Consider the following 26,473-nt stretch of genomic DNA (forward strand, 5'->3'; position numbering starts at 1 on the left):
GTCATAGACCAAAGCATAAGGAGAGCCAGCAATAATTGGTTGGCATCTAGCCTCATGGATTAGGAATCAGGAACAAAACTTCTCTCCCTGTGAAAAATAGTGGGTTAAAGTAGGAATTCAGTCTCACATTATCTGTACAATAACTTGGGAAAATGCTATGGGAACTTTAAATTTCAAATACCATGCACTCCCAGAATTTAGATATAAGAGTAGAAACTGCGATTTTCTAAAATTGAAACAAACCAAAAGCAAAGTAAAATTATAAAGCTTAATTATTGTTGAGGTAACCTATACCACCATCAACAATAGTAAGCTGGTTTAAAAATATACTGCTAATAAGATTAGCTATTTCTCTCCTCAGTATTGTTGCTGTATGTCTGGCATAAAGTAATTGTATTTTCCATATTTGATTCTTAATTTCTTTTAATGAATGAGATAACAAATTTTTTTACGTGGTGAATCTCTAACACTATTCATAGAAGAAAAAAAGTGGTTGGATTCTAAATGATTTGTATTTCTTCATGCATTTACCATAGCTTAACAAACCCATTCTTTAAGAACATACAAGTACTATTTTTTCTAATTTATGCTAAACAGTCTTCTGTTTTTCCTGAGTGATTCTTTTCAATGAAATATAAGAACTCAAATAGGTCACCACTTTTGTTTTTATACCAAGTTTAGTTTTTATTATTAATTAACATCTTGGCCAATATCTGCTAAGGTATAGTCTCTTAATCGCCTAGTTATTCTGAATCATCCCCATGAAAACTACTCATCCCTGCATGAGTTAATATAATTTAATTTTTGGACCCTCCAAACTAAGAAATAGTTCCTGATTTCCCACGTTTGATTCACTTTTTTGCTATATCCTAGTAATTTGGTTTGGGGGTTTCATTATAACTTTGATTTAGTGACAAAACAATAAAATAATGATTATAGTAATTGGAGTTGATCGCAAGATCAGAATGCAGCTAAGAGCAAAGCAAACTGAACATAGCCAGGCATCTGTTAGGGTATTGTTTCTGTTCACTGTCCCAGATTATTGATACTAAGTAGAAGAACATTTTTGAAAGCCATGATTTTTAAAATCTCTGTGATTTTAAGAAGGTGAACTTATAATCAGAGCTTTCACTTATTTTGGAGATCTATACTAAAAACACTTTGAAGCAGAGAATATACATCATGAGACAGTGGAAAAATACTTGGGAGCCTCAGGTGGATATAGAAACTGATAGCATCTCCATGCAAGTCAATTTGGTAATACCCTTAAAAATTACAGTTGAGTGTATCTTTTAAATTTGTAATTCCACATCTGAAAAATTATTTTATAGATAATATACATATGCTACAAGAGTGGGAATGTAACAGAATTTAACTATACTATCATAGGCCCATAAATTGGAATAATATACAGCTATGTGAAAGAATGAGAGTACTCATTATATACAAATACCTGGTAATTTGAAAAAGGCAAGTTGAAGAACAGTACGTAAAACATGTTATTCATGTTATTCTGTAAAATATGTTATTTATATAAAAGAAAAAAAATTGAATGACTGGCTATCTCTGTGTGTTTGTGTGTATGTGTGTGTGTTTGCAGTTGACCCTTGAGCAACATGGGTTTGAAGTGACAGGCCCACTTGTATGTAGATTTTTTACTGAACAGTACTGTAAATGTATTTTTCTTTCTTATGATTCTCTTAATAAAATACTTTCTTTAGCTTACATTATTTAAAGAATAAAATATATAATGCATGTAATACACAAAATATGTGTTAACTATTCCATAAGGCTTCTAGTCAACAATAGTCTATTAGTAATCAAGGTTTGACAGTGTCAAAGTTATGTGCAGATTTATGTGCAGATTTTTTACTGCACAGAGGTCAGCACCCTAACCCCTGTGTTGTTTATGGATCAAGTGTAATGTATATATGCTTATGTGTGTTTCTATGATCTATATGTCATCTACCTCTCTGTCTATCCATCCATCCATCACATCTATATATATAACATCTGTAGAAGGTTATGCAATAAATTGGTAAAACTAGGGGCCTCTGGATGGTTGGGGACTGGGAGTAGAATAAAACCTTTTTCTTGGAAAAAGATGTTGCCCCATTTGAAATTTGGACTACGTAAATGCATCATCAAGTTAAAGTAAATTTTATACACACACACACACACACACACACACACACACTGAATTTTGAAAATAAGTAAACACATTTTTATACATAGGCATTTTTTGACTAAATCTTACAAAGCTCCAAATTTAAAAATACATACTCTGAGTCACCCCAGATATAGAAAAAAATTATTTTGCTATCACATAAATATTGCTATTAACTTCCCAGTCTAGAATAGAGTAGTATCCTAATTCTCAACACCACTTGTACCAGCTGGTTCCAAATTTTAGATTCTATAGCATGTAACTTCCAAACCACAGTACTTAAAGATGCTTAGGTGTTTGACACACAGTTTTGTGGAAAATTAATTAGGTACATAGAGCTGGATTATCAGTATATGGCTCCATTGCTTTTTCTCCCTTTATTGGATACAGGCTCTCTGCCTGTATTTCCTAGAAATACACCATCCACTAGGTGGCCTCTGGCAATCAGATAGAAACACATTCTGTGACCTTAGCAACATTAGCTGAATGAGAGAATTTCTTTCTAAAAATTCCAACACAATTCCCATATCTGAGTTTCATTTAAATGAATTGGCTCATGCACCTAGCTTTTTTGTATAGAACAGTTTGCCTAGGCCTTAATTTTATGCTCACCCCTATTTCAAGAATATTAAATCAGCAGTACTCAAAATAAATGGATTGAAAGTTTTGGAGAAATCACTCCCCAAAGCAAAATTAAAATGTTGTTAACACAGTAAAATGGATTAGATGCTGGGAAGGCAAAAACATCACATATCACCTACTCTTAAGAAGATATTACAAAAGAGGGGAAAAAATCTTGCATTTTCATTTGGAGAAAATAAGACCAATAAAAGACTTACATTGATAAGGTTGGTGAGCTTGGCCAAAGTACAAAGAACTAGTCCTGATTTGGACATTGAATTTAGTTGCTCTCATTTTGGCTTACTGCCAAAAAAAAAATTCAAATAAGGGATATATAATCACTTAAAGAATGAAGTGAGTGGAATTAGCTTCCCCATGGCTGACTTGGTTCCTCAGAGAGGTGCCCTGAACATCAGTGGTCAGCACCCTGAACTGGAGGAGCTTAGAGCTGTCATCTCATTGCCATTTGTAGAATATACTTGATGACACAGATTAGCTCTCCAGAATATGCCCACTAATATATGAAGTCTTTCTGTGCCACAGTTAGATACTCTGCATTCCCTTTCTTACTAAGTCCCGGAGACAACCACATCTTAGCAGTGAGAGGAGTCATGGCAAAGATGAAAATCTATGGTCAGGGAAGCCTAATGTGTCCTTAATACTTATTGGATGGCTGAACAAATAAATGACTGAATCTTCACAGAAAGATGGCACATCTGAAAAAGGAAAGTATTTTCAAGAAAAGTAGCCTATTTATTTATTTATTTATTACAGAAATCTAAATTATCCTATTACTTTATCAGCAATAACATTATTGATTATTAAAACAACAAAAAACTATAACATGGGGTACATTTTATAAGTAATTTTAGAAATACAAGAATGAATGTTCAAATTAACACATTTAGGTAAACATTTAATTTTATTATTCCTACAGAATTACCTTATACAACTTACCCTAGTGGTTTAAAATATATTTCACTTATACTCAAATCTGTTTGTGTACTCAACATATTTGAGCCCAATTGATCATGTTTCACTTCAAGAAATTCTTATAAATAAACTCTAATCCCATAGGACAGATCCATTAATTATTCCTTCAGGGGAGGTATAATTAATGGATCTGTTCTATAGAATTATGGCATTCAGTAAATATGAATAATGCAAACTCACTCTACCAAGCACCTTAAGAGTACCCAAACAAATAGATCATTTCATATGGCTGAAACTTTCCTTCAACATACCTGTAGGGAACATGAAAGCATGCAAAACAATTTAGCATCAGCTTTTCAGTGAACTCTTCATAGAAGATTAAAGATTCTTTAGTGGAGCTGTTACGCATCCCCGTAAAATAGTCTGTCAAAATTCATTCTTATAAAAGTTTAAAAAGCCCTAATGAAAGCTTAGAAGCTGTGAGTACAGTGACAGTCATGTATTATAATCCTGAAAAGCCTGGTTATATTGCAAATGAAGAATATTTTTTTTTTTAAAGATTTTATTTATTTATTTGACAGAGAGACATCACAAGTAGGCAGAGAGGCAGGCAGAGAGAGAGAGAGAGGAGGAAGCAGGCTCCCTGCTGAGCAGAGAGCCCGATGCGGGACTCGATCCCAGGACCCTGAGATCATGACCTGAGCCGAAGGCAGCGGCTTAACCCACTGAGCCACCCAGGCGCCCGCAAATGAAGAATATTTTTAAATACACCTTTTATTTTAAAAGTTTCATTTGCGTAGGAAATTTGCGGAGGTGATACAGAGAGCTCCATACACTCATACACTCATACACCCATACACTCGCCATTCAGTTTTCCCAACTGTTACCATCTTAACCTCAACAGAGTACATTTGTCACAACTGAGAACCAGTATAGGTACATTACTATTAACTAAACTTAACAGTGTATTAAAATGTTACCAGTTTTTCCTAATACCTTTTTGCTACTCCACTATTTTATCCAGGATACCACATTACATTTAGTCATCATGTCTCTCTAATGACATGATCGGTAATAGTTCTCAGACTTGCCTTGTCCTTGATGACTTGACTTCGACTGGTTAGATTTTCTGCAGAATGGCCCTGTATTTGGGTTTGTCTGATATTTTTCTCATAATTAGACTGAGATAGGAGAAAGACCACAAAAGTGAAATATCCCTCATGATATTTTGTCATGCTGTCTAGATGGTGTTTACCTTGATCATGTGGATGAAGTAATATTTGCTGAGTTTCTCCACTGTAATGGAGAAACTTTCCCCTTTTCATACTCTGCTCTTTGGAATTAACTGACTAAACACAGCCTGGGGGTTGGTTGTGGGGTGGGGTGTAAATTCCACATCTTGAAGAATGGGAGTATCTGCATAAATTATTGAAATTCTCCTGTGAGAGAGATTTGACTTTTATCTCCAATGACTTATTTCTTCCATTCCTTATTTATATATGAATTCGTGATTTTTTAAATTTCATTTTAATCTTTGAATTATAACTCCAATACAATGTTATTTATTTTGCTGCTCAAATTGTTCCAGCTCTGGCATTTGGGCGCTCTTCACATTGGCTTCTTTATCTTCTTTGGTGTACTCCATCCTTATATCTTTTGAGCATTTTCTCACTTTCTGGAACAGCAAGATGGTCTAGAATCACTTAGTACATTCTTTGCCCCATCCCTGGAATCAACGATTTCTCCAAGGAGCCATGGTTCCTTTATTAGAAGAAAGGAGTATCTAGGCATTGGGCATTAAGAAATAATATTTTATTTGATAAAATTAGCACAAAGAATACAATATGGCTTATATAATAAATATGTAACATATAATAAAAAATATTATCAATACTTGTTAAAAATGATCTCATTTCATGGTAACTCCTCGGGTACCTGGCTGGTTCAGTTGGTAGAGCTATGACACTTCAGCATGAGTTTGAACCCCATGTTGGGTATACAGATTACTTAAAAAAATAATAATAAAATAAAATGCATTCTTAAAAAAAGTAACTCCCTAATTTATGAATTAATGAAGATTTTCAAAACTGAATTTTAATTTTTATATCATATAAATGGCTGACTTGACAATTTTGTACCCATTTATAGTATCAAGTATCGATTGTGAATCAGTCAAGAGTTCATTTCTTCATGTCAAAAGAAAGAATAGAGTACTATGTATGTCAAGGTTATTACAATGCATGCATGTTTTATTTTCTGAACAATAAAAATAGTAGAAGCTTAGAGAAGATGTGTCATTCAAAATATCAAAATTCTTTTCTGGTTTAGCAAGTATTAATGACATCTCTTACCCTTTAATTTCTCTATTTCTGTAGTGACAGTATACTGAGTGTCAAATCCCTCAATTGTACACTTTGGTCATTAACAGTTGAGCAGTGTTGGTTGAGAGTGATTAGATTTTTTAGCCAGACTTTTAAAGCACTGTTTATAATAACAGATAATATACCATTCCTCTAAATTGTGGTCTGAAATTCAACCTGGGAGAACATGATTATTATTATAACAAAATGTTTCTTTCATTATTTATTTGGGAAAGAACACCTGCTGTGATTTGCAAATCCTACTGTTCACTTTCTTCATTCTTTTTAATAGAAATGCTGTTTTAATATAGTTATATTTTATATACTTATTTTTGTACATTTATTTTTTCATCAAGAATGACTTGTAGTAATTCAGCAATGAGTGTTGATAGTCAAAGTAGTTACTAGATATAGTAGTCAGAATTGCCACCAGATACTTGAGTCTGAAGATTTCATCGAGGTCGCTTATTTGCTATTTCCAGCCTTTTAATAAGTCATCCTTGATAATTCATTTATATATTTTTAAGAGTCATCTCATAGGAGCCAAAGAAAGTTCTATTTAGCCTCCTGCCACTGTTTTCTTCTTGTATGGCACTCTTAATGTGCCACAGTGGCATAGTATTTGCAGAACTTATCTATGTACTTAAATCATTTTTTTATTCCACTGAGAAATTTGAACAAGAGGGTAATATTCATCATCTTATCTTATAGAATTTTATTTAAAATAACTATTTCTGTTTCTGCTTGTGCCCTCTTTTTTTCCTCAAGGATGAGTCAACAGAAAAGATGATAGACGAATTGCTTTTCTTGCCATTTCTATTTTCCTTCCCATCTAAAACTTCATTTTCTCTCCCTCTTCCATTCATCTGCCCAGGAAGTTCCATAATCACCATCTGATGAGAGTCTCTTTTATTAATTTAAAATTTTCAGTATTATAGCAAAGACTTCATGCCCTCCTTTGACAAACCCACAAGCAGATAATACCTTTACATCTTTGTTTATTATAATTAAAATATGTTAAGTCACTGGTAACTGTCAGATTCCTATCAAATAAGTGAGACTGGCAAAGTGTCTGAGGTAACTTGCTAAAATACAAATTAATCTTTGTGAAAATTTTATGCTAGATTGTGTACAATACAAATATTATTATTATTTAATGTGTGTCTTATACCAAAAAAATTGCAAAAGCGTTTTCAAAGAATAGAAACCTAACTATGCTGTTTTTTTGGCCATGATGTATGAGTTGAAAGGTTGGTAGCAGAAAACATAAGCAAAAAATCTTTGTGAACTTGAGGTTGGACACGAGTTCTTAGGTCAATCACCAAAAGTATAAACCATAAATAATAATAATAATAATAACAACAATGTGGAAAGCTTTGATTCTTTTGAAAACAGTATTAAGGAAACACACTACCAACTGGGTGAAATATTGATAATATACATATATGACAAAGGATTTATATCCAAATAACCCAATCAGAAAGAAAAATAGGCAAAATATTTAACAGACACTTTACAAAACAAGCTATACTAATGGTCAGCAGGCACATGAAAGATGCTCAACATCATTAGTTTTCTATGGAAATTGAAGTTAAAAGCACAGTGAGCTTTTTTGGGCGCCTGGGTGGCTCAGTGGGTTAAGCCGCTGCCTTCGGCTCAGGTCATGATCTCGGGGTCCTGGGATCGAGTCCCGCATCGGGCTCTCTGCTCAGCAGGGAGCCTGCTTCCTTCTCTCTCTCTCTCTGCCTGCCTCTCAGTGTACTTGTAATTTCTCTCTGTCAAATAAATAAATAAAATCTTTAAAAAAAAAAAAAAAGCACAGTGAGCTTTTAACAGATCCCTGGAATAGCTAAAATTAAAGCAAAGAAAAAAACGATAATGCCAATTTTGCTGAGATACAATACAAATACAAATTGAAGTACAATGTATTACAACCCCTTTGTCATTTTGTCAGTTTGTTATGAAGTTGGCATAAAAATGAATGCAAATTTACCAAGGGCTTAGGTAATTTCACTGAGATATTAATCTAAGAAAAATGAAAACAAGGGTGCCTGGGTGGCTCAGTCAGTTCAGCGTCTAGCTCTTGATTTTGGTTAAGTCATGGTCTCCAGGTCATGGGATCAAGCGTGGGGCTCCATGCTCAGTGGGAAATGTGTTTGAGGATACTTGCTCTCCCTCTGCCCCTTGCCCTGCTCATGTGCTTGCTCTCTCTCTCTCTCTCAGATAAATAAATCTAAAAAAAGAAAGAAAGAAAGAAAGAAAACATGTGTCCACAAAAACATATACATAGGGGCACCTGGGTAGCTCAGTGGGTTAAAGCCTCTGCCTTCGGCTTAGGTCATGATCCCAGAGTCCTGGGATCGAGCCCTGCATCAGGCTCTCTGCTCAGCAGGGAGCCTGCTTCTCCCTCTCTCTCTGCCTACTGCTTTGTCTACTTGTGGTCTCTGTCAAATAAATAAATAAAATATTTAAAAATACACACACACACACACACACACACACACACACACACACACACAAACGTTTAGCATGGGTTTCTTCGCAATAGCTCCAGACTGGGTTAGATTACAAATTGTGATTAGATAAACAAGTTGAGTTTGCCTTTAAATACTGCACTACATTTAAAAGGATGGATCCTGAAAAACACAACAACATGACATGATGAATTTCAAAATAATTTTGCTGGATGAGTGAAGCTGGGTACAAAAGAGTTCATATAGTACATTTACATTTATGTGAAGTTCTAGGGAGAGCATAACTAACCTATCGTGATACAGCATATCATTGTTGCCTGGGACCAGGAAGGGGTGGCATTTGAATGCAAAGGAGCATGAGGGAACATTTTGAGGCGACGAAACTGTCCTATACCTTGATTTTGTTGGTAGTTACACATGTATACATTTGTTAAATTTACCTAACCACATACTTCAAAAGTCACATTTTAGCACAGTATATTATACTTCAGTAGAGCTGATTTAAAGAGGATGGGTTGGAGGTGAGGCATGAGGTAGTTTGTAAATTTAGGGGAATTATGTAATGGAAACAGCAACAACAAACGAATAGTTTCTTCAGACAGATAAGTGGAATGGATTCTGGAGAACAATATGCATGAGAAGAGGGTGACAGTCACTAGAATATCTCTGACAGGTTCAAAGGTAAAAAGGTAAGTACTTGTGGGGCACCTGGGTGGCTCAATGGGTTGAGCCTCTGCTTTTGGCTCGGGTCATGATCCCAGGGTCCTGGGATTGAGCCTCGCATCGGGCTCTCTGCTCAGCGGGGAGCCTGCTTCCCCCTCTCTCTCGGCCTGTCTCTGCCTGCTTGTGATCTCGGTCCCAAATGAATGGATAAAATCTTAAAAAAAAAAAATTAAGTACTTGTCTGGATTTTATTATTAAACTTATAGGTCATGCTTAACATTAAGCTCAGTTTGGAGAAAATAAAAGTGAACTAGCATATATGCAATAGAAATAGAAGGGGGAAAGTCTACCAATTTGGGTGAAAAAACAATTTTAACTATAGGGAAAATGTTGTTCATATTATTTAATCACCCTAGTGTCAGAAAAAAGCAGGTATCTATTAGACTTAGAACCAGTAAATCAGGTTTTTAGGACACCTGTTGTAATTAAGATAGTCTTAACCTGTCAGGAACATCTTATCCAGTCTCTATTGGGTCAGAAAGTTGAAGTATGTTACATAAGAATTAAGGAGGTTCCTGTCGTTGAGATGATTTGCTTATTTTGAAGAATAATTCTGTATCCCAAAGACAGCCACTTTTACATTACTGAGAACTGGCTGTTTCCAAAATACCTGAAATATATCAAAAACAGATGAAGCTATAATTCTAACAAAATATTTTTTGAGGAAAATTGTAAAAGAACATATACCCTGTTAGCTTTTAAAAACTTCAAATGTAACTTATGAAGTACTTTGTTAATTTGTATTTAGATATGCAACTGCATTGGAATTGCAATCATTAAATGAAAGGATAAGCTAATTAAAGTATGAAGTATGGATAAGATATATATCTGAAGGGATTACTATAGTATCAGATATCTAAAAGTGTAAGCAAATTGAAATGGCACCTAAATTACAGATCACTGAAATGCAAATGGAAAAACAATAAGCTAAAAATGAAGATACAGTTTTTCTATTTTTGCTTTGCATTTTTCAACTTGATAATTAAGTGCAGTGTATCAGATGTCACATAAGATTGATTTGTTTTTTAAAAACATTTTTCTCAAGATACCCTAAGAGCAATAGAATTAAAGTGTCATACTATAAGATGGATTTGAAAGTTAAAGCTGGAACACAGTTTTCTCTAAGAATGACATTCAAAGATTCAAGGTTAGATGATGCAAATTTTGGAGTCTGCTTTCTAATAGTGCTTAGGAATGATACATTTATTTCTGGGAAGTTGTGGGAGACCTCAACCCTAAAAGAAGTTAACCATGAAACTTGATTTTGGTTCATGTTCTTATGGAAGTTCAAAAATCTTCATCTGTGAGAATATGATACAACCTTTTAAATTTTCACAATTGGATGTCATCTCTGTCTTCTGAACATATGATTGTTAAGGGCCTGATACTTTAAGAGGCTATGCAGAGTACCAGTTCTTAAGGAAAATACCAGATAATTCAACTACATATGAATTGTATTCTATTACTTGACTAATTTCTCATGAGAAATCCAATAAGAAAAAGAGCTCAGGAGTCTTGTTTTTCAAGTCTGGAAAAGAAGTTTTACTCATTTTTTAAAATTTTAGAATCCTGTGGTAAGTTCATTTCTAAGAAAAAAGTGAATAACTTTTCAATATATGTTTGAAAATCAGCCTGAAAGACAGAGAAATTAAACCATTGGAAATCATCACAGATACAGTATAACTTTCAAAAGAAAAGGGGAGGGTGCCTGGGTGGCTCAGTGGTTAAAGTTTCTGCCTTAGGCTCAGGTTGTGATCCCAGGGTCCTGAGATTGCGCCCCACATTAGGCTTTCTGCTCAGCAGGGAGCCTGCTTCCTCCTCTCTCTCTGCCTGCCTCTCTGCCTACTTGTCATCTCTGTCAAATAAATAAATAAAATCCTTAAAGGGGGGGGGCAAAAGCCTAAAGGAAGCAAATAAAATTTTAAATCCTGTCCTGGCACAAAGATGATCATGGTATTTAATAAAATGCATTTAAAATGTACATTAATAAGTGATAATTAAACAAATTTTTCAGATAACCATTTCTAAATAAGGAATGATTCAGAATATAATATAATGTGAATTTTTTACACCCATATTTCATTTATTATTTATTTATTTATTTATTACAAAGAAGGATTTGATTCTAAACTAGGAATAATAAAAATATCTACAAGAATATATCTCTTTACCAGAATATATCTGTTTAATTCAGTTATGTTTTCCTTGCAGAGTGCAGATATGAGCCCAGCAAGTAGCACCACTTCACTTCCTGTTAGTCCTCTTACTGAAGAGCCATTGCCTTTCAAGGTAAAAAAATAAACAAAAAATAATTACTTGTGATACTTTTAGGATACTTACTTTACTATAGTAAAATATTGCACGATATAGATGGTAAGGTGAACTGCTTTAATATGTAAGGATCTAATTTTAAATTGTATAATCTTTGTTGTTTTGTTGTCATTCTGGTTGGTAAATGAAAGCACAGTTTGAAATAGAAGTTAATACTTTATAGACTACATGATTTGCCTTGTATGTAAGAAACAGTGATTTCTTTGCAATAGTTTGATGTCACATGAATTAGAGGTTTTGAATCGCTTATTTATCTTAATTTCAGTAATAAATTCAAGATCCATTATTTAGCCCTCATTGAGTAGTTACATTTCCATTAGTTGGTTAAATTTTCATTGATGACTCTAGCTTATAATTAAGTAATTATGAGATCTTTATAAAATAATGATTAAAATCAAAAATTGAAATACGGAATCATTCCTCCAAACACATTATATCTTAAAAATATTTAAGGAAATAAGTAATTGAGTATGGTTTGTAGATTTCTTCAGCTTGGGAGACTATATGTATTAGAAGTAAGAAGTCATTTTCTTGTTTTGCTGTTCAAGGTTAGATGTATCTTTTTAAACCAGAGCTTGAGGTCAGCTTTTTTATATTTGTACCAGGGATGTTTGAGTTTCATTGAAATTGTTGTAAATAAAGGCAATCCTCGAGATCATGGGGGAAGAAAAAACTTGGGAAGTTGAGATGACACACTTAACTTACGTGCAGTGGTTGCAGTGGTTTCAGTTTAATTTGGTTTAAAGACAGGTAGGTATGCATTTTGGGATTCATTATGGTTTTCATGATTTTGGGATTTTATCATAAAATTATTTTTTACTGTGTTTTTTTTTTTCTTTTTCATATGAAGAGCATAACCTACTTAACTTCATACTGCTTAAACCCAGCACAGTGGCTGGTATTGATTTCTAAGTACTTAGTATTTGCTGTATTATTATTAGAAAGTTATGAATTACATTGTGTATCTTTAGTTTTCTAATTAAAGATGCTTTGTTGCTTAATGGTAGACAAGGGGCATTGGGTGGCTCAGTCAGGTAAGCAGCTGACTCTTGATTTCAGCTCAGGTCATGATCTCAGGGTCATGAGACTGAGCCCCAAATCTAGCTCCATGCTCAGCTGGGAGTCTGCTGGAGATGCTCTTTCCTTCTTCCTCAACCTCTCCTCCGTCACATTCTCTCTCTCTCTCAAATAAATAAGTAAATCTTGAAAAAAATGATAGACAATAATAATTGTTAAAAGGTTATTTTATATCAGAGAATTGTTAAATACTGAGTAGTATTCTGATTACATTATTTATTGAGAAGTCTATTCTACAACAACAAGAAGATACTAACATTTCAAAATTTAGTGTTACTCAGTGTTTCCATCTTATGGTATATGGGACAAAATCTATGAAAAATCTTATCTTTAACAAGGTTTTAATTGAATTCTCAAAGCATTATTAGAAACCATTTTCTCTTTTTAATATATTGATAATGACTATAGTCCTTGGAAATTAATGTATTTTTTAATGGAAGTAAAATAAAAGGTCAGATATGTTCCAGAAGTGCTGACACAAAGCTAATACAAATATAATTGTTGTAGTTCGATCAATATTGTTCCCATGTTAATGTATGTAAGTGGTTTTATAAGCAGTTAAATCTTCTAAGCACTTATAATATATAATTAGCATTGGTAGCCAGCGTAGTTATAATGTCTCTTAATTTACTTCTTTTGTGAAAGGAATATTACTTATACTTTTTTATATTGTTTTATCATATATAATAACATCCTACTACTATTTAATAGTGTCAAAAATTTAAGTTTGAAATTATGAAGTAAAGCTCTTGCATATGTAAATGAAGAGCTTTTTTTGTAAACAAGGACTACAGGTCCTTATTCACCACTGTTCTCATCATTCTGTATTGTAGGCATGTCTGGCTATGAAGGCATTTGAGTGTGTCCCTTCATAGGGAAAGATGTTTGCTGCACAGTTCTCTACATTATACTACCATAAACTCACAGACTTCCCAGTCACACTTCTGGTGCTGAGAAATTTCTAGGATTCCAAGTTTGTAATTGGGCAGACAGTTGTTAATGGACAAATATTTGGAAACAAAAGGCAACTGTATAATCTCTACTTTTTAATAAAGCATTCAGGATGACATACACAAGTGGTATGTTCCCTACCACAGTATAATTACAGAAGGGCAAGGTATAATTAATTTTGCATGGGTGGGAAGAATATTTTATCAAATAACCATAATAAAATCATAAAATTTCAAGATCAGTTATCTGTGAATTTGAGTAGGCCACTTAACTGTTAATTACATTGTTTATGCTTCTTTTTATAGAATAACACAGAACCAAGTTGATAATGTTAACTTTGATGTGTCCATTGCAATCCATTCTGCCTTTTTTTTTCTCTGCAATTCTTGATTTCTGTCAACCTAAATCACTTCCAGTCTAACCTGCCCCTCTCTCCCTATGTTAGACTCAGTCAGATACATATTCTACACCCAATGCCTTGGAGGTCACCACATATTCCTGTTCTTTAATAAGATGATACTTTTAATTTATTTGTATACACACTGTTATTAGCAGCCTCAGTCCATTCCTGGAACTAACAGTCTTGAAGCTAAAACTAACTTACTGTTCTTGAACCCTCCAAAATAGTACACTTTATTATGGACCATGTTCTTTTTGTCACCTGTATTTATGCCCTACTTTAAAATTTATTTGCACTTCACTGAAGCATGATCTCTAGGTTTTAGTCCCTTTTTCTCCAAGAATCATCTTTTCATTGATTCGGTATGTTAATAAATGGCATTATTCAACCTTGCCCCTTTATCCTTACCATGCGATAAAGTCAGTGGATGGAAGTGAATTCAGCTCTGTTTTTCTTTACACTCTGTTTCAAGAGTACACAAAGGCATTAAAGAACGAATACCTTCCATTCACCAATTTTCAAAATCTAATGTTAAATAAACGTAGTTTTCTAATTGCTCTTCCTGGCCCATTGACAGCTGCTTTTCTGTGATACTTAGGTTTGTGGAGTGTCTAATGAAATTGGGCATCTAGTGCCTACAATTCACAATGGAGCCACTCTGTTAGAGACCCAGCTACCTTCCCCAGGCGCTGACCCAGAGTGGTTCTGGGATATTTTTAGAGTCTTCTCTCCTTGTGAAATCCAAAGTTCTTAAGACTCCTTTTTCTCATCTCCAGAAATCACCATTTAGTCTAGACTCAAGAAGTTCCCTTTTTTTTTTTTTTTTTTCCAATTTCCCTTGGAGATTATTCCTCTCTCCTTTAATCAACCAGATCCTGGAAAAAAAAAAAAATCTTCTCAATGTACTTTTTAGAAACAGTAGAGAGAAAAGGAATTATCTGAACTGTCTAAAGATTTTTCTTAGTGCCACCTTATTAAAGCAAGGGATAAGGAGGTGGAAATAAATTAATGTCTCAAAAATTTCATCTTGTCATGTACTCCTGGAATATTAGAGAAAGAAATGATGCTAATTCCTCTTGGCCATAGAACCTAAACTCAGCATTTAGTAAGAAACATAGTTTGCTTTCACTTACATAAAGTAAATAGTGTGTAGAAAAAAAAAATAGTAATCCCAGAAAATAATACCTATCAACCATTAACTATTTGGATGAATGATACTTTAAATTTGTCTATTGTTTCTATAATGATCACTGATTTCCAGGACAAATTTCCATTCTGACACTTTCTATCTGTATGACCTTGACCTGTTACTTGGTATCTTAATTTTCCCATCTATAAAATAGGAGCAGCAGCAAATTCTTCTTCATTGGGTTTTTATAACATTAAAAAAGTTAACAAATAGAAAGTGCTTCAAATAGCACATGGTATCAGTATATGTACTAACTATTAGATTTTGTAGTACAGGTATCTCTAAATTTAAGGCAAGAAGTTCTGTATGTTACAAATAACATGAAGCAGAATTATTTCCACTTAATCCCTTGAACTTTATTTCCAAATGTGAGAGCAGTAATGTACTCTAAACATAAATCCTTTACTTTGCTGAAGAATACTATTTAATATTCATTTCTAGAAGGCATGCTATTTATTTCCTGCCCTGAGTATTCAGATAAGCTCATATATCAGATTCCTTGTATGAAAAATAATTAATGGAAATGTTCATTAATTACGAGGGAGAAGGAGTAAATACAATGAATCTGTCTTAAGGGAAAACTGGTGAATATAATAAAACATTACTTGGAAAAAAGAGATACATAATTAATAGAACTGCAAACATAAGGACCTATGGCATCTTTTTATCAGGAGTACACTGTTGTATATTTTCTTTAATTTCCCAAACCTTCCCCCACAGATTAACCTGATAACCTCCTAAATGCAAGCTCCACTGAAGCAACATTGTTCAGTCACATTAGATACTGGAAAAAATCACATTGTAAACAAAGCACTGTTGATATTTTATTCTTTGTATGTTGTAATGTCAGCATACTAAGTAGTGTCAGTTTATTTTGTCTGACAATATAATACAAAAGAGCACATTTGGAGACTCCAGGAGAGTGGGAGTTTGTGTGAGTGTTTATTGCTGTTGTTTCTCATTCAGTGAATTTAATGGTCTCTCTTATTATTGGAAATCACTTTTTTTATGTCCCAAAAATAACCCCAAGTGGTATATATCCTATAATTTTTACTTTGTCATCTACTCATTCATTCATATGTTCTTTCATTCATTTGCTCACTCATATCTTAGTGAATCAACTTACTGAGTTGTGTTTGATAATATTCTAGGCCCTGGTGTTTCAGTGTAAACAACCCAGACTAATTCCTGCTTTCATGGTATTTAGGTTCTAGTGAGAAGGGAGAGACAATAAACAAATATATAATGCCTCAGATAGGGATGGTAAATGCTATGATGTAGAATGAAGCAGGGTTTGGAAGACAGAAAGTGACTCTGAAATATGATACTGTTCAAACAGCTGGCCAAAGAAAGCCATTCTCATTAAGGGATATTTTAAAAGAGACCATAATGAAGAAAGGGAGTAAGCCACTCATCTAGGCCTTTTCAGGATCAATAGAGAGCAGAGTGAGTGTGGGAGCAGGTAATATCAGGTCAGAGAGAAACCAGGTCATGAAGGGCCTTGTAGTCCAAAGAAAGGCTCGAGATCCTGTTTTACATGAGATGTGAGACCATTAGAGTGTTTGGGAAAAAGAAGGACATAGATAGACTTTTATTTTTTTTTAATTTTTATATAAAAGTTCTTTATTAAGGAAAAAATGACTTAAGCATCCTCTTTTTATATTCATAAAGACTGCTCACCCTTCTGGAATAAAAATGAAATACAACTTCTGTTTATTTTTTTGGTGGTGGGGAGCAGATTCCTTTTTTTTTTTTTAAGATAATTCTTTTTTATTAACATATAATGTATTATTTGCCCCACAAGTACAGGTCTGTGAATCATCAGACTTCACATTTCACAGCACTCACCATAGCACCTACCCTCCCCAACGTCCATGACCCAACCACCCTGTCTTTTCTCCCACTAACCCTCAGCAACCCTCAGTTTGTTTCCTGAGATTAAGAGCCTCTTATGGTTTGTTTCCCTCTCCGGTCCCATCTTGTTTCATTTTTTCCTTCCCTATCCCCCAACCTTCCCCCTGCCTCTCAAATTCCTCATATCAGAGAGATCATATGATAATTGTCTTTCTCTAATTGATAGTTTTGCTCAGCATAATACCCTCTAGCTCCTCCATGTCGTTGCAAATGGCAAGATTTCATTTCTTTTGATGGCTGCATAGTATTGCATTGTATATATATATACACCACATCTTCATCCAGACGTTCTTGACAGTTATAAAAGATGTTCATTTGTTGATGGATATCTAGGTTCTTTCCATAGTTTGGCTATTGTGGACATTGCTGCTCTAAACATTCGGGTGCACTTGCCCCTTCGGCTCAATACATTTGTATCTTTAGGGTAAATATCCAGTAGTATGATTGCTGGGTTGTAGGGTAGCTCTATTTTAAACGTTTTGAGAAACTCCGTGCTATTTTCCAGAGTGGCTGCACCAGCTTGCATTCCCACCAACAGTGTAGGAGGGTTCCCCTTTCTCCGCATCCTTGCCAACATCTGTCATTTCCTCGTGGTTAATTTCAGCCTTTCTGACTGGTATGAGGTGATATCTCATTGTGGTTTTGATTTGTATTTCCCTGATGCCAAGTGATGTGGAGCACTTGTTCATGTGTCTGTTGGCCATCTGGATGTCTTCTTTGCAGAAATGTCTGTTCATGTCCTCTGCCCATTTCTTGATTGGATTATTTGTTCTTTGGGTGTTGAGTTTGATAAATTCTTTATAGATTTTGGATACTAGCCCTTTATCTGATATGTCATTTGCAAATATCTTCTCCCATTCTGTCAGCTGTCTTTTGTTTTGTTGACTGTTTCTTTTGCTGTGCAAAAGATTTTGATCTTGATGAAGTCCCAATAGTTCATTTTTGCCCTTGTTCCCTTGCCTTTGGTGATGTTTCTATGAAAGTTATACTTTATTTTAAAATTATTACTCTGACTTTGGAGACATGGTAGAAGAAGGACATCAAGGCCCCTATAGGTGAGAGATGATGGCAGACAAAACTAGAGTGGTAAAGGTTGAGTAGGGTGAGTATTGGTGGGGTTTTGGACATATTTTAAATGTGACTCTGCAGGATTTTTTAATGTATTATATATGGGATATCAGAAAAGATCAGGTTTAAAGATTATTCCTGATTCTTTTTTTTTTTTAAGATTTTATTTATTTATTTGACAGAGATCACAAGTAGGCAGAGAGACTTGCAGAGACAGAGAGAGGAGGAAGCAGGCTCCCCGCTGAGCAGAGAGCCCCATGCGGGGCTTGATTCCGGGACCCTGGGATCATGACCTGAGCCAAAGGCAGAGGCTTTAACTCACTGAGACACCCAGGCGCCCGGATTATTTCTGATTCTGGTATTCTTTTTATTCCCCTATTTTTGTTTCTTTTGCTACCACACTTGATTATATATTAAAGGAATGTGTTTATGATATGGTACTAATTTTAAATACAAAATGGCATGAAATGTTTTCCTGTTGGTAACAAATTTTAATAAGGACCTATTATCAATAATGTGTACATTAAAAATAAAATGATTATTTCTGTGTAATAAACTATCTCAAAACTTGGCAACCAAAAACAGTAATTTCTTTTTTTAGATTTATTCATTTTTTTAGAGAGAGAGAGAGAGCATGGTTGGGAGGAGCAGAGGGAGAGTGAGAGAAAATCTTAAGCAGACTCTTCTCTGAGCATAGAGTGCCCTACATAGGGCTCCATCTCACCACCCTGAGATCACCCACAACCTGAGCCAGAACCAAGAGTCAGATGCTCAACCAATTGTGCCATCCAGGTGCCCCAAACAATAATTTCTTATTGTTGTTTATGATTTTCTAGGTTGTAAACATATCTAGACAGTGTTCTTATTTGGGGTCTTACAAGTGGGTGGAGAATAGAGTTATCTGAAGGCTCAAGTGGAGTATATACAGGATAACTCCTTACAGACTACCTTGAGTTTTCTAACAGCATTTTCTCACAGTATTTTAGAGTAGTTAAGGTTGTTACATGACATCTGGCTTCACAGATAGTGAATGTTCCAAGATGTGGATGCTGCCAAACCAATTATGGAAAAGACATAGAATTAGTGTTTTTGTATTCTTTGGGTAAATACCCAGTAGTGTGTTTGCTGGCTCATAGGATAGTTCTCTTTTTACCTTCTAGAGGAAACTCCGTGTTGTTTTCCAGAGTGGCTGTATCACCAGTTAGCAGTCCCACAGTGCACAAGTGTTCCTTTTTCTCCTCGTCCTCACCAACACCTGTTGTTTCTTGTATTTATTGATTTTAGCCATTCTGACAGGTGTAAGGTAATATTTCATTGTAGTTTTGATTTGGACTTACCTGATGGTAAGTGATGGTGAACATTTTTTCATGTCTCTCGGCCATCCATATCTTCTTTGGAGAAATGTCTGTTCATGTCTTCTGCCCATTTTTATTTGGAGTATTTAGTTTTGGGATGTTGTTGAAGGCTAGAATTTTAAGTTCAAGGTACTGGTAGGATTGGTTTCCAGTGAGAGTCTCTCCTTGGTTTGCAGATGGCCTTCTCATTGTTTTCACATGGCCTTTCCTCTGTGGATGCACTTCCCTGTTACCTCTTCCTTTTCTTATGGGGATACCAGGAACTAGGTCTCACCCAAATGGCCTCATTTTAACTTATTCACATCCTCAAAGACCTCATTTTTAAATATGGTTATATTCTGAGGTACCAGGAATTGGAACACTAACATGAATTTTGAAGGGTACCTGGGTGGTTCAGTTAATTAAGCATCTGCCTTTGGCTTAGGTCGTGATCACAGGGTCCTGGAATCAAGCCCCACATCTGTTGGTCTCCCTGCTCAGTGGGAAGCCTGCTTCTCCCTCTGCCTGCCTCTCCCCATGCTTGTATTCTCGCTCTCTCTGTCAAATAAATAAATAAAAATGTAAAAAAAGAAAATGACACGTGAATTTTGGAAGGACACAATTAAGCCCGTAATAGGCAGACAGACTAAAGCCTGCTATGTTCTCTCTTCTATACATAAGGCCAACCTTGACTCAAGTAAAAGACAAATAAACTATCTCTCGAGGGGGAATGACAAAAATTTGCAGCAATCTTTAATCAACTACACTGAATAAAAATGATGTGTGGTAGTCTTTTATTAATCAGTTTTAGGCTCTATCAAATTCTGAGTCAGGTATAAGGAGTTTGGATTTGAGGGACTATAGAAGGAAATAGGAGTTTTCCTTAAATGTTATATATATTCATCAGTGTACTTACTTGAATATATTTTCCAATGCTGTTTTAATTTCCACTAAATTTGGCTAATTCACTTAAAGGTCACTGTATTTGGGTTAACTTATAGTCCTTAAAATCTTATGGTTGAGAATAGAGTTATGGCTTTTAAAAAATAGCTTACTAAATTCCTGATTATAAATACTGACAGTAAAATTTAAATTGACTAACAGCTACCAAACAATGCTGTCTATATTGTTATACAAATATACTAAACATGTATTATTTTATTTTAAAGTTTCCTTTAGCTCTGTCAAGATACATTTTAAATGATTACTCTGCCTATCATTTGGCTTTTGCAGGCCATATTATTGATACATGATGAATGGTCTAATATTAAGAAAATTTGTAATTTTATATTCTGATAAAATAATTTTTACATAAATTAAAACCAAGACAAATTTGGTCTAATTTCTAATTTCTCAGACATACTAAACCTCAGAGGAAAAGATTTTAATGGGAAAAATAAGCAAATACTTTTATGTTGCATACTAGCCTCACATTACTGTCCAGATCCTTCTTACACACTGCCCAGATGATTTCAGGAAGACATGTACAAGATATAGAACTTGTCCATATTAATACATGCTAAAAATTATGTCATACCTCCCACCTCATCTCCAGTTCCCATATCCATTTTATTTCTTGAATTTCAATCTCATTGAGTTTCTTTATTGTTGCATAGGTTGGTGCCTTAGATTTTTTGAGTTTTCCGAGTGGTACTGATAGAAGACTCTCTTTGTTAAAAGGCTTATTACAGCCTTACTTCAGAATATTGGGTCATACTCTGTCTGCTTACTGTAGTCAGAGTCCCTATGACATATTTAGTGGACAAGTTTTATAAATGTTTGTTAAAGTTGGCCTTGGAAAATTGAATTCAGGGATCCACTTTCTCTATGGTTGAGTTAAACAGAACCCTAGAAAACTACCAGATAGATAGATTTGAATTATCTTTCATAGTTTTCAAAAGTAGGGATTGTATAGGAAAAGCCTGAAATTAGAGTAGAGGTACAGAACTTGGAAAGATAGATAGAATTCAGGTACAGAACGTGGGAAGATATTTCTGGGTTCATTTGCACATATAAAACAAGATGTTGAACAACTGTCAGAAAATCCTAAAACCAATAAAAGCCTTGAAAATCTGAAAAATAAAAACAACTTTGTATTTCCCCCCAAAAAAATAACTTTTAAGAATCTGAGTCATTAATTACTTCAACTTTGGTTTGGGGATCCACCTCCAAGTGGATTGACATCAATGAAACATTTATTCTATCTGCCAACAAGGTGCCATTACAGTTTTATTTAGAAGCAGTTGAAGTCAACATATGGTTGGTGTTGTGTTCTTCAACAACTGTTGGTCCTGCATGTGTAGAAGCCCTTGATATGGGATAATAACAGAGTTAGGAATCATTGCTGTGTACACCGGTATTAACAAGATCTCTTTTTACATCTATTCCAGATAGCAGACTCAGAATGGGTGTAAAATAAACACTATATTTAAGATAATGACATCATTATCAATGAAAATTTAAGTAACTGATCTCATATATAGCACATGCAGCATGTATTTCTTACTCTTAATTGTTACCATTTCATATACATTCTGGATCATAAACTCTCACCCACTTTTGTTGTTTTTAAATATAATCTCTAACACTGCTTAAGAGTTTACCTGTAAGTGTGACGTGTACTCTACCATATTTTTTTTTAAATAAGAAATTAGCAATCCAGGTATAATTCAAAGACTATGATTTGTTATTAATATGCCCATTTGAGATGGACCATGAATATGAGAAGCTATTAGAAAGTAAGCTCAACCTGAATTTAGTTTATCTGGCAGTGACTTTCATCTGGTCTATCTTAGAGTTGTCTACTTCTGTAACAAACAGTTTTAGAAGTTGAATGATATCAATGTGCAGTTGCAACTGTAAAATAAAATGTTCATAGAATTAAGTACAATGAATTTTACCATATATCAAATAATTTAGACATTGTTGTATTTTCTTTGGTAACTATGTGAGATTGGAAAATATTAGACATAAAAAGTTTTTAAAGATATTGGTCATCCTTTGTTTTAATCATATAATGTAGTATTAAATAGCCATGTCGACAGATGAAATAAAATAAGTAAGATAAGCAAATACTCTGTTCTGAAGTTTTTTGTAACACAAATTGAGCATTTATTCAGTGCAGTGCATTTTTTCATATCACACATAAATAGTTTTGCATAAATTCTATTATGTCTAACCATTGTTCAGGAAAAATAACGGCACAAATTTAAAGTTGGATAATAATTATGAAAAATCAGAAAATTCTATTTACTCTTGCTATAGTGAAGATAATAATGTAGATAAATGGCTGAACATCACTTTAAATGCATCCAGAGAGGTAAGGCAAGGTGCAAGTGTTTGTACAGAAACTTAATTTTATCGTCTTGAATAGTGGCTGACTCATAGCACAGAAAATCAGAAGGTAAACAATTGCCAGATGGATATATTAGACTCTAATTAACAGCCTAATACAAATAATTGTGAAGATAAATGCAATTTGAATATTGTGAATACTGCTGATGTCAGAATCTCACCTAAGAAAATTGTCTGCTTTCAAGTTCCTGCATTATTATCAATAGTCAGCTTATGCCTGTACTAGTCATGTCCTTTTCTGCAGGTAATCTCTTTTACTCTGGTAAATCTGATAGGAAAACTTCATGTCAGGAGTTGTGACAAACACTTTTGAAGTTGGCTAAACCTGTTACATTAGAATTTTATTGCATATTTCTTATTAAGAGTAAAGGTCAATTTAGAGTAGTTAGGTTCTGCTTAATAACAAAGACTTTGGCAGCATTGCTTGAGCCTGAAAGTTTTCAAAAAGCTGAACAGAACTGTCAAAGCGTAATTAAGGTAGAGGAATTAAGCTCACTTTTCTCCCTTCTCTGTGAAGCAATAGAACCTGCGGCAGCAAAGCCAAGTAGAAAAAATGGAGCCATGCCAGTTGCTGCACCATGATAAAGAGAGATTGGTCAAAATTTCTGGTAATAATGCCCACAGGAATAAAACTGAGAGTAGTCTATCTTCTTATTAACATTAGTCGTTTCTCTCCTTCTTTTTTCTTGCTCTTTCTGATGGGCTTTAGTCACTTGGTGATATTAACTGTCACTATTTTTGTCATCTATCACTATTTGTTACATTATTGAATGTGATGAGTCATTCAGAACAATTAACTAACATTCTTTGAGTTCCTGCTATATGTAAAAGCTTATATAAAGGTATTAGCAGAAATATTTTACTCTGACTATAAAAAGCTACAGAAAATCATAATGCTGGTTGTATGGGGTTATGGCCTGGAGAAGCGTGAAGTATTTCAAAAGGGTAAAGATGGAGTTGAGGAAAGGGAAGTGTCATGAGATCTGAGCCAAAGGAGAAGCAAGATCCAGGGTCCCAAACTAGGCCCCGAGGGTCTAAAATTGTAAATACTCAGTGGTGTGTTTCCCATGTGACCAAGTTGTTTGGTGTTAAGAATAGTATGTGCTTTATAAGGAACTTAGACTAATTCTGTAGGCACTGAAGTAGAAGAAGTAAGCAAGAGTTGTATCTTGGTCTTTATAGTACATTGCTATCACAACATACTATAAACTAGGAAACTTATAAATGACAATTTATTTCTCACAGTTCTGGAGATTGGGGAGTCAAAGACCAAAGCACCAGCAGATTTAATGTCTGATGAGGGCCCACTTCTTAGGCAGCCATCTTTTGTCTCCTTTACCATGTCTCTATAAACTTACATGGTAAAAATGACAAGTGATCTCTCTGGGAACTCTTTTATCAGGAAACACTTCACATTCATGAGGACTCTGGTCTCCTGACCTAATCATCTTCCAAACATCCCACCTCCTATTGCTGTCACATTTGCTGTGTTGGGATGTCTCTATACGAAGTTTGGAGGGACACAAATATCAGACCATAGCAAGTTGAGTAAATAATAAGATGCAAAATAAAGTTTATAGTGTTTCTTCAGCTGGATTTCCAAAGAATGGGTTCTGAACTTTATTTGAAATTTGTCAATTCCCAGACTATCAATTGGTACTAATCAAATATAAATGATAAGAAATAAGAATTTCATATCATCCAGTGCACTGATTATGTACATTTATACATGCCCCAATTGGGATGAAAATTGCTTATACTCATATTGAAATAATAGAGTTTACAGGTGCTAGGCTATCAAAAATAAATAAGAAGAGATCCATTCATTTATCTAATTGTTGTATCCTAAGAAGTTGTAGTTAGTGTATTGGTTTCATATTGCTGCTATAGCAAATTACCACAAATTTGATGGCTTAAAATAATTCACATTTAGTATGTTATTGCTCTGAAAGTCAGAAATCAGAACTAGGTCTCCCTGGACTAAAATCAGTGTGGCCAGAGATGTGAGTTCCTTCTAGAAGCTCTAGTGCCTGATGCATTTTCTTGCTCTTTTGAGATTCTAGAGTTTGCCTGCATTTTTGGCTCATTGCTTCCTTCCATCTGAAAACCCAGCAATGGCCTGTCAAATCTTTCTCATGCTGCACCACTCTAATTTATTTACTCTCTTTTCCAATAGGAGATGTTTGTAAATGCAGATATCATGTTTGTAGTCTTTATATTCCCTATTTCAGTGCCTACTATAGAACTAGTATATAATAAAACAATAATAGATGAAATTAGTAAACTTTTAAATGAATGGTAAAAAAAAAAAAAAACTTTTAATTAAGACCAAATTTTTTCTCAAGTCTTTCATCCTGTTAAAATAAAGTTAATCATTTTATTAAATTAGCCATTGGTAACCTGAAATACCTAACAAAGCCTATCAAGCTATACATGTAGTATCAGGCTACTAAATTTTCAGTAGCTTGTCCTCTTTTTCCATACAACTCTAAGCATGGCTGGACCAATCCTAGGTACAGATTATCCCTTATGAGAGTAACTTGCTACTAGAGAATTCAGTATTCAATCGCCCTTGTTTTTTAGGTTCTTATCTTGTGTTCTGAAAAATGTGGCTTCTGCACTGGCTGGTGTTTATCTGATAGCCAGTGTATAAAAGACAACTGCATTCCTGCCAATTGCCTATTTGGGTTTCTAAATAGTAGTTTTCCCGAGATTTTTCATGGCCAGATGCTAGAAATTTTAGGTATAGACTCATTTCTTCAAATTGGAAATCTTGAATGTTGTCTACTTCTTTGGAGTATTAATCCTCAGTAAGCATGGCCATCGTCTCATCTTACAGATAAAGAAGTTGAAGCTCAGAGCAGTTAAGAACTTAATTTGAGGACCTAGTGTTGATAAACAGCTCAGCTGGAACTCTAACTCAGGTTTTGTTTATTTGTTTGAAATTCTAAAGACTGGTTTAACTACTATACGACAAAATCTACAGTGCTTTAATTTTAAGCATGGTTCTGATTGTTTATTGGTTTTATATAACTGAAAAGGGATAGAAATAGAACTAGAGGGGCACCTTGGTGGCTTAGTCAGCTAAGCATTGGCCCACAGCTTGGGTCATGATCTTAGCGTCCTGGGATTGAGCCCTGTGTTGGGCTCTGCTCTGCAGGGGGTCTAGTTCTCCCTGTCACTCTCCCTCTGTGCCCTCTCTCTCTCTGACTCTCTCAAATAAATAAATAAAATCTTTAAAAAAAATAGAAATAGAAGTAGAAATACAGAGAAAAGTAGAGAAAGATGAAAAGTGAAGAGAGAAAGGGAAAGGAATGGAAGGGAGAAAAGATGTAAGAAGGAATCCACCAATTCTTTGGGTTTATCATTTAATGAAATTATAATCCTACTAAGATTATATATGTCTTTTATTAGTAGACCAATGATTTTGAACCATCTTTGGATTGAATGGCACATGGAATATTTTTCAGTTTTCATAGATTCAAGAATATAATTTGCTTTACATAATTTAAACAGAAGGAATTTTATTATAAGGTATTTGATAATTTTTAAATTCCTTGGAAGGTCAGCACACTAT

General features: G+C 34.4%; 1 protein-coding gene across 4 annotated transcripts in view; it reads left to right on the top strand.

Moving 5' to 3' along the window:
* CCSER1 (coiled-coil serine rich protein 1) overlaps window positions 1-26,473 on the top strand; it is a 1,384,598-nt gene that overhangs the window by 539,396 nt on the left and 818,729 nt on the right. For all 4 annotated transcript variants that reach the window (XM_032332893.1, XM_032332895.1, XM_032332896.1 and 1 more), the window contains exon 7: window positions 11,490-11,567. In XM_032332893.1, coding sequence (XP_032188784.1) covers window positions 11,490-11,567 — 78 coding nt within the window. The remainder of the gene's footprint in view (window positions 1-11,489; window positions 11,568-26,473) is intronic.

The sequence above is a fragment of the Mustela erminea genome, chromosome 2 (assembly GCF_009829155.1).
Source record: "Mustela erminea isolate mMusErm1 chromosome 2, mMusErm1.Pri, whole genome shotgun sequence".
NCBI classification, from domain to species: Eukaryota; Metazoa; Chordata; class Mammalia; order Carnivora; family Mustelidae; genus Mustela; species Mustela erminea.